At 38.3% G+C, this 9,360-nt stretch overlaps 3 protein-coding genes across 4 annotated transcripts in view; 1 reads left to right on the forward strand and 2 right to left on the reverse strand.

Annotated features, from left to right (window-relative positions):
* Positions 1-1,794: 1,794 nt before the first annotated feature.
* Positions 1,795-4,321, reverse strand: snx10b (sorting nexin 10b). The gene is made up of 6 exons (XM_020937206.2): positions 4,199-4,321; positions 3,858-3,944; positions 3,687-3,787; positions 3,515-3,616; positions 2,720-2,923; positions 1,795-2,302 (listed from the first exon to the last, which is right to left on the reverse strand). Exons 1-6 carry the CDS (start codon positions 4,223-4,225, stop codon positions 2,185-2,187), a joined length of 639 nt encoding a protein of 212 aa, XP_020792865.1. The 5' UTR covers positions 4,226-4,321; the 3' UTR covers positions 1,795-2,184.
* Positions 4,322-4,797: 476 nt separating this feature from the next.
* Positions 4,798-8,812, reverse strand: cbx3b (chromobox homolog 3b). Of its 2 annotated transcripts, none has more exons than XM_055164097.1 (5): positions 8,651-8,812; positions 7,842-7,981; positions 7,603-7,756; positions 6,897-7,051; positions 4,798-6,190 (listed from the first exon to the last, which is right to left on the reverse strand). In XM_055164097.1, exons 2-5 carry the CDS (start codon positions 7,979-7,981, stop codon positions 6,070-6,072), a joined length of 570 nt encoding a protein of 189 aa, XP_055020072.1. In that variant the 5' UTR covers positions 8,651-8,812; the 3' UTR covers positions 4,798-6,069. The 2 variants fall into 2 exon arrangements, with proteins under 2 accessions (XP_055020072.1, XP_020792967.1); XM_020937308.2 differs by having other exon boundaries at positions 8,567-8,812.
* The window catches only part of osbpl3b (oxysterol binding protein-like 3b), a gene marked incomplete at its 3' end in the record, with an annotated part of 71,740 nt that continues 70,312 nt past the window's right edge, over positions 7,933-9,360 (forward strand). The window contains exon 1 of the mRNA XM_055163883.1: positions 7,933-8,007. The remainder of the gene's footprint in view (positions 8,008-9,360) is intronic.

Below are 9,360 nucleotides of genomic sequence, written 5' to 3' on the forward strand. Positions count from 1 at the left end.
TCATGGAGTGAAAAATACTTATACACAATACACCGTCTGTGTCATGTATATTTCATTTTTCCCCTTTTAATTGAGGCTAAACTGTTTGAGTATGAAAGATGCAGTGACCAAAAATAATCTCTTAAGTAAACCTAATGCTGGACTTCTGTCTCTATAAATTCTGCTAAAGGAGGTACTGCCAAAATAAGTACGCTGCTTATGATTTATTTCTAATGGGTCACAACTGGAGCAAATCTGCATATGCCATTTGTTTTGGCTGTGAGGAAAATGCTTGGCCAGGATTAGAAAGAATTTTACATTTACTGTTTAGTTGCGTTGGGTATATTTTTTTTTGTTAATTACACCACAAAGTGAATCAATAATAACACAAGCATAAAAAGCACAAATATGAGCTGGGGTTTGTTCTGGTCTGGCAAAGACTTGCTGACTTGGTTTGAGACAGATGGGTATTTCCCAAAGGAGCTGTTTCACTCATCTTATTTTCTTGCTTGTGTTAAACAGTATATTTATGCTACACAGATACACCTACATGCACAAGCACTGATAATAATTTAAAAAATACAATTTCTTAAGATTTTGATATTTATGTTCTAAATCCTGTATTCCCTGTATTGTATTTTACTTCATTATAATTTCAAGTTGTTGAGGGTCACCAATTCTGCACAAGACTGAACCAATTGATCTCATGGATTTAAAAGTGTCAATGTTGTCATGGCAGCAGAACCCAAGTGTCAGACCAGGTTATGGCATTTCAAGGTTAACCGCCACTGGAACGGAGACGCAGACCAATAAAACATGTCAATATTGTTTTTGCTCTTCCTAAAATTAAAACCTAAATTATTCAGTTCACCATACAATGGAGTTGTATCACTATATAGTCTACTATTGGAGATGAAATGTGTTTGTGAGATTCTTTAAAAACAATGGGCTATATTTCTATTTGAACATCTAGACTGAATACTAAACAGTCTCTGTGCTCTGGAGGTATTAACAGCTGTATAAAATATGGTTCGAAAGTAAACATGTGCGGCAGTGCCAGGGCATATATGTGTGAAGGAGAGAGTCATTTGCCTCAGACAGTTAAGCGCCAACAAAGAAGTCTGATTCATTTGCATACTTAGATGTGCTTAAAAGCCCATATACACCCACTCCTCCATTTCTGTGGGCTCTCCCTTCTGTCCAAAGTGCTCTGAGCGAGGCAGAGGTGACGTCACCTGTCTGTGCTGGGCCCATTGTCTGCACTGTGTGAATGTGTAATGAGTATCTCAGCGCACAGAGCCTCGGATAATCTAATTAACTGCATAGATATGTCAGGTGCTGTCACTATGTTTAGTGGCCATTACCTTTGCATAAGTGCGCTGCTGCTCACTGTGGGAACACCAGTATTCTGAGTAGACTCAGAACAATGGACAAAATGTTAAAGAAAACCACAATCAGAGACAGTTTGAAAAGGTGCGCTGTCAGTGCAGCTGGCATTTAGCTCAGCGGGGAGCAATGTAGCCTGTCTACAGCAAGACCCCTACGACAGGAGCAGGTCCATGGAGACCCTACAGGACGTCCTATAGCACACACCTGACAGGGGGCGTCTGCACAGAGCCTATTACACATGTCAGCCTGCTAAGCACTGCAGCCAGTCTATGACAAGCTCTTCCCTTTTGCTCTAGAAAACATCATATTCTTTACTATACAGTCAGCTTGATTTTCATGTTGGATATAATTTCTATACTTAACTTGTTTGTGTTTAATGTAAGTAATGTAAGAATGAATGAATAAAGGGCTTAGATGCAGCAACACTGCCATCTTTAGGAAACATGCTACTACAGCATTGCTGCAATAGAGTTCATGTCATTTATTAGACTTTTCCTTGGTTTTGCAATTCATAATTTATAAAAACACATTTGAATTATTAGGTGTAATGACTAACTATTATACCTAATGTTTAGTGTGCTATGGCGGCTTTTTGATGTAACCAATACTAGCACTAGTATTAATAAAAGCTTTCGATATAAGTTTAGAGCCATGTTCCTTCACTGATGTGGGACAGTATAAACAATAAATGCACCATTATTAAACAAACATTATTAAAACACATTTGCTATATTCTTTTTACACTGAAGATTGACTGATTATGGTAAAAGTGCAGTAACGAGTAACAGCCCAAAAGCTCAGTTATCTGGTGAAAGTTCATGCAGATTCACATGTGCAGTTCCGAGAGTCTTCCTGGTCCAGTTCTGGATACCGGAATAATGCTGCACTCTGGGATTTGTTTAGCAGCGATGGTTCAGTCTCAGTGCACTCAGAGCTGAAAGGCAAAAAGATGTTTGAATGTTAGACAGATGTTAGGCAGCAGCATTGAGTTACATTTATTTGAGTCTCTTAGTCCTAGTAGTTTTATCACACCATTCTTTACTTTTTTATTATTACTGTTTTTTTTTTAAGTAACAATACTCAATATTCTGGGTACTTGTCCACTTTCATAAAGCCTGCGAGAAAATCAGATGTTGAAATTATATAAAAAAAAAAAAAAAGTCATAGCTTGAGACTTTTATTTAATAGTTCCACAGTTTATGGCACACCTGTCTGGCTTAATCAATAATACATAAATCAGATGTTACGTCCAAAAGGTTCCTCAGTATTTTTGCCCAAATTACCAAGTACCAATGAAATATATGTTTGTTAAAGATAAGGATAAGGACAGTGGACTCTTATATTGTTGTACCTGTCTGAATCCCAGTTGAGGCTCATGTTTTTGTGCAGATCTTCGTCTGAGTGGAAACGTCTGAGGCCACAGCGCTGCACGGCCTGGGACACAGAGAACGGCGTCCTCCCTTCGGCACACGCCTCCATTTTGTTCACGCTGAGCTGAGACTGAAGGAAGAGGTGCAGGCAGCTGTCGGACAGGAGCAGAGGGCTCTGAAGAATCCTGTACACAAGAGACATATGATCACATAGATTTGGAACAACAGCAAAATGGTTCAATTTAAGGTTTTTAATTGTCAGTTTATCTATATGTGCCGCCATAAAGGAAGATCATATTATAGTTTCCTTGTATTCAGTATGAAAAGATAGCTATACCAAAAAGGCAAACATAAAAGATAAACAATAAAAAAACAGACATAGATACTACAGTGATCAAAACATTATTCGTTCCACTTTATTAATTCAGATCTTTAGATTTTATGACGACTTGGTTTAGTCCTTGCTGAGTTTGTTAATGTATTAGATCTGGTAAAAAATAAAAATAAAAAGAAGGCTTAAACGTTTTTCTGGTGACCTGTGGCAACATGTGTGGTTACAGAGTGTTACACAGTGCATAACTGGATCACATGCACTTAAAATACTGATTATATTTATTAAAGTAAGAGCTGAGTCAGAGTCACACATAACAGAGTCTAAAATAAATACCAGAGGTTTCCTGTGTTCTATCTTTTACCATATGTAAACTGTGATTCGTCAGCTGTTGTTGTACAAAAACATGTCAAAGTGCAGCATTGATCCGAGAGCTCACACTTACTGTTCCAGAAACCTCTGCAGCCCTGTCATCCTCTCTGTGATCTGACGCGCATTATTCAGGCTGAAGAAAGGGTTTTTGGGAGGCAACTCTGGAAGCTTTATCCTACAAAATATGTAACACATTTTTACTCAGATATTCAAACCAAAAGTGAAAGTTAATGGGGTACACTCACATAAGCAGGGAATTCGCTTCTAGTTTTTGCCTGAGCCATACAAACTCACTGTATCTTCGTCTCACACTGGAGGTTTTCTTTGTGAAGCAAACACTGTTCGTCTGAAACAGGGCAAAGGTTTAGCATACAACAGAAGTATGTGTAACTGTAATGATATGTAATTGTACTCACATGGAGACAGATTTCATAGTCGATGTAGGCATGCCAAAAGTCATTCTTCTGAATTCTTGGGTCGCGAACCCAAACACTAATTGTCTGCTGCATGGAAAAGGCAGAGGAGACACTGACACATGTAGCGCACAGGATAACAAATAGTAAAAAAGGAAGTTGTTTTTTGTAGATGGAAAGAGGAAGCATCTTGATGAGACAGGCAAAATCAGGAACGGAAATTCTCAAAGAATATCCATTCTTGCAACAAACAACATTTACACAATATAGTAAGGTAATGTACTTTGAACTAAATGAACAAAAATATAAAAAGCTACTTTCTTTTAATGGGAAAACGGTCTTACTTGTTTTGTGGTGGTGTCTTCTGTCATACTCCAAAAACCTCAGATTGTGATGATTGCGGTGCATTTCATTTTAATGTTTTATTGTTCATGAACAAAGGTTTCAGAAACACACGGCTGCTGGAGCTCCTCCCCTCACAGGCTGCAGTGAAAAACTTCCAACTCATAAACAACAAACATGGCACGTGTGCTTGTGCCAACTTGTTTCCATTAACATCAATAACCGCATGACTTTTATTGTGATGTAAATTATGTGTGAAACCTCTAATAAGTCAGCATTAACAAAACACTGAAATATTAAAATGCTTAATTAATCAATCATATTATAGGCTATTATAGCCAATCTAAAATTACTCACTAAACTGTATGAAAGAGAAGATACCCTGCCACTGGAAAACCTACCTAACCCACCTTTTCCAAAATACGCAAGTCTATAATTTGCCTTAGTTTTAATGACACTTTTTGATAAGATGTTATTTAAAATGTACATTGACATCACGTCGTTAATAACTAATCCATGATTGTTTGATAAAGTGACCTATTAAACAACCAGAATGTGCATCCCCATGATAAATCAACTTACATAAAAAACACCAAAAATGTAATAGATGCACAAAGTATTTTATTCACAAACATTCACAGATTCGTGGTCAACAGTAGTAGGTTGTTTACAGTAAAATCAGTAGCAGGTTGAATTCCTGGACAAATCAGAGTCCCATAACACTGACGGGAGAGGTTAAAACAGGTAGTCACATTGACCTGAAGCTACAGGAAGACAATGCCCTGTAAATCCAACAGGCGGTCGCTAAAGTGCTGCAATTAAACAATCCCTTTAACCTTCATATGACTCGCCAATTTTATGTGTGACGCCAAAGGGGCATTCACGCAGCCAATTATCTTTTACCATCTTCTTGTTAATGATTTTTGGTAAATAGCTGCAAATTGAAACTAGGGATTTTCTGCTGAGTAATGTTTTACAAAATTACACATTAACCATAAAGGTCACAGAGTAACACTGCAAGATACAGAAAAACTAAGGTTATAAATGGACACAAGTTAAACAACAGTGAAAAGGTTACAGTGTCTCGAGGCACAGCAGTTAGATCAGTCAGACTACTCACTAAACAACAAATGACTCCTCACTCTGCAGCATTTTTGTATCTATAGGGGTGGTTGATATAGACAAAAATGAATATCACTATTAGTGTTTAGATGATCCAATATTAAAGAAATCCATAAGAAATGTGTCAAATTGTACAAGTAAATCTTGTGGTTGGGGTTCAAGAATCCCATAAAGCTAAGCAAAAGTTAGGAATGATCACTTTGTAACCTTATTTGAAAAATTACGTTGCAAATTGTATTTATATTTAAAATTTTCTGACCTAGTGTATACTTGATATTCTAATTTTGCATATATCCAAAAAAACAAAACAAAAAAACTGTGATATTATCATTTTTAGATACATCTCCCACCTCTTACTCTAACTAAATACAACTACAGGGTAAATGCTTGTTTGGGATTAAAAACACCACATATCCACAGTGATTGTGTCTCCTACATGACGACACAAACTTAAGCTGCTACAGGTTAGTCTGCCCCAAATTAACACAACTGTTAGTTTTGGTCTCATTACATTCCCATCAAAACGTCCATCGCCCTCCAAGCACCATGGGATACATAGCACCATCTCTACCCGATATCTATGCCCCCTCCCCTGGGATTTCATTTTCTCACACCTGCCACCACACTGCTCCTCCACTGGGATCTCACACAGTGGGCCTATCTCCGTTCTACAGGGGCATTAGATGAAGGGTAAACTGAGCTTCGGGTGCAGGAGCAGGTGAGTTCTGCGTTGCACCATGACGGCCTTGTCTTACTGTTCGTCCTCGCTGCAGTGCCACGTCAACTTCTGCTCGTAAAAATCAATGACCACCTGAGGACAGCGGGCGCTCACCTCACGCGCCGGGAGCAGAGCCACATCCTCAGAGTTTTTCCTGCACAAGAAATATTTAACTATGAACAACAGATATCACAGTTTCAGAACATTTAAAATTTGGTAATTATTTGATCTATTATACCTTAATTTCTAAAAGTTCTACATGAGCTTTGAATAACATCAATAATTTAACCATTACAGCCCTAACCTACAGTATATAGGGCTATTTGTTTTTCCAGACGAGAGCAGATATATTTTTTTATGTATAAAGGACAAATTTGATATTGAAAACTGTCATTAAAGGTAACTTTTTCAAGTGGAGAGTCAGTCACTCACTTGTCTCTGCTAAGAATGTTTAACAGTATGGCATCAATACAAACGAGCAGGTGATGCCACTAGAGCAGGTCACAGGTCAGATCTGTAAATATGTGACCATGCTTGCAGTAAGAGTGCATGTTCATCAGATATTATTGGGCAATAAAAACGCATCAGTTTGAATAAAGGCAAGTTTGATAAGTTTGTCAAGCATGTGACTGGATCTTAAGAAAAAAAGTTACTTAATGCACCACCAAAACAATACAACTTCAAAATTAAAACTTGTATAAATTACTTAATTATTTTTCACTGATAGGGCACAGATAGTAACAGTATAAAAATTGTGATACAAGAGAGATAAAGCCATGGTGTAATCCAGATTGCACACTGGATGGCATTACTACAGCAGTTATTTCAGAAAACAAAACATAGGAAAGCAACAGTGTTACCATTTGACTAAAAACATGAGTTCCCCTCTTCGGTCTGTGGCGCCGATGATGCATTCAGGCTCCTGACGGGGGCTCAGGTGAGACTTGGAGTCCGACAGCTCAGCATTTGGCTGGAGGACACTGCTGTCAGTCTGCTGCTGAGACTGTAGACAGGTCTGCAGCAATGACAAGGACAAAAGGACGCAGGGTTTAGAAGAGAAAAAGCATGTAATATGTTTAGCCAGATCACAATACTATCCAAGCATCTAGTGATGGGTGATCCTGATGAAAATGAATACCTCAGCTTTTTATCATTAACTTGATAATGCTAATCAAATGATGATGTCAAATGTGACTGTGAATGTCATGGTTACAGTTAGGTACAGTATGTTATAGACAATTTTAGCATATAGCCTGTTCAAATATATAATTTTTTAGACAATATATTGCCCACCTCTACCGGTGTTATTAATAGTAATAGGAATAGAAATAGCGATAGCAATAGTATCATAAGTAGTAGTTGTAGCAGTAGAAGTAGAAGTAATAGTATTAGTAATAGTGTAGAAGTAGTAGAGTAGTTTAAACAACAAGTATGCTGTAAACTCAATCACTGAAATTGAGAAATATTTAACATTTGAAACAACTCAACTTGACCATGGGAACTTCCTCAAAAAAACACACATTAGTTTTCTCCATACATGCCCCACACCCTGTGAAAAGTACTCACAATTTCAGTTTCTTGCTCAGTCATTTCCTCCTTGGGCATGATCTGACACAGCTCCTCTTCAGTGTTTTCAGTCAGATGTGTGTTTTTCACAAGAAAAGCTTCAATGAGTTCAGGGCAGTCAAGGTTGTCTTCAGGCTCCCATGTGTTGTCTGCACTGTAACCACAACACAAATGCATTACAATGACTACTCACATATCATAGGCTGGTTCTCTTATTAATAGAATGACATCTGACTTACTCTGTGAATCCTTTCCACTTTAGAAAGTACTCTACTCTCCCGTTGGAGACACGGCGGCGTATTATTTTTTCAACAACAAACTCCTGGACAACAGACGAGTCCTCAGTCTTCCTCTGTTTGGCAGTCTGCTTCTTTCGCATCTTAAAAATACAAAACAAAGAACAAGGTAAACATAAATTAAGTATTTTTATGTTAACTGAACAACCTGTGTGCAAATTTTATGGATGGGCTTATTCTATAGCATATTATCAAACTATTTCAAGAGCAATCAAAGTTATGAGCTCTCATACAAGTCTAAACAAGAGTTACTATTAGCAAACACTCGGTTATATGAATTCACCTACTCTATTATAATTACACAATAACATGTTTTTGCTATGCATGTTGACAAAACATTAGGTACTTAAGTAGTTTGTTGGAATACATCTTGGCTATAGTCATTTTGTATCAAGAAAGCTATTAATACACGAGCCCCTTCAAATTTGACAACACAAAGATGGCAGTGTCCAGTCTGTTGCCCTTCAGACATGCAGTGACACCGCTCCACCTGCTTTCCCCCCAAAACGCACGACTCTGCGGCACCGGTACCGAACGCAACACGTCCTACGACACGCCGACACGTGCATAGCGCATACTTGTCATAATGCCACAGATAAAGGGCTAAAGATCGGAGTGAATCGCGTCTGTTGCTGGACTACACGCCACAACAACAGTCAAGCACGTACGCTTTTTATTCTCGGTGGACAGCGGCTGCTCGGCTCGCCTCTCTGTTCTTTTTTTTTGGAAGCGGTCGCAGGAAAACTACACACAAACAATGCGCCGTGTCCGTCTGCTTCTTTGGCGAGCAACACCGCGCTACTGCGATCTGTTTACAAGCGACAGACAACTTTTCATGAATGAGTTAAAATTAAAGATGGCCGTGTTGGATGCTCGGAGGAAGTGGTTGCCAAGGGAAAAGGTCATGCCAGGAAAAACCGAGGAGACACGACGGGGACGAGCCGAGGCGCACGGGCGACCAATGAGAGCAGAGTCCGCGTGGCCGTCCCGTGCAGTGGTCTAGAACTGCTCTGCCACCCATGGGCGTCAGGTGGATATGACAGGGATAGTACACTCTGTAAATGATTTTAGAGAGACAGTGCTGTATGTATGTAAGTATAATGTCAAAACATAGTCAGAAGGCAACATAAAAGCCAAAATAGACACATCAAACCACACAGCAACTTTTTTTTATATAAATGGGCGACTGTAGAGTATTCTTTCAATGTTATTTTATTATTCTCGTGCTTCAGATTAAGATTTTTGTCAATAAAGTAACTAAACATGCATGCAATAGCTCTACCTCATACCAACATTTATAAGTCTATCCATGTAGTTAATTAATTATATGACTGATGATGTCAATAAACATTTTTTTAACAATAATTTATTATCCCATAGGCTAATTAAACAATTGCACAATTATTGTTATAAGATGGAAGTTAAGCAACTATCTTATAGGCTGATTACATTTTCAGAGGTA

Source organism: Boleophthalmus pectinirostris, unplaced genomic scaffold (assembly GCF_026225935.1).
Source record: "Boleophthalmus pectinirostris isolate CB_2022bp ecotype Guang Dong unplaced genomic scaffold, ASM2622593v1 HiC_scaffold_6, whole genome shotgun sequence".
Lineage (NCBI taxonomy): Eukaryota > Metazoa > Chordata > Actinopteri > Gobiiformes > Gobiidae > Boleophthalmus > Boleophthalmus pectinirostris.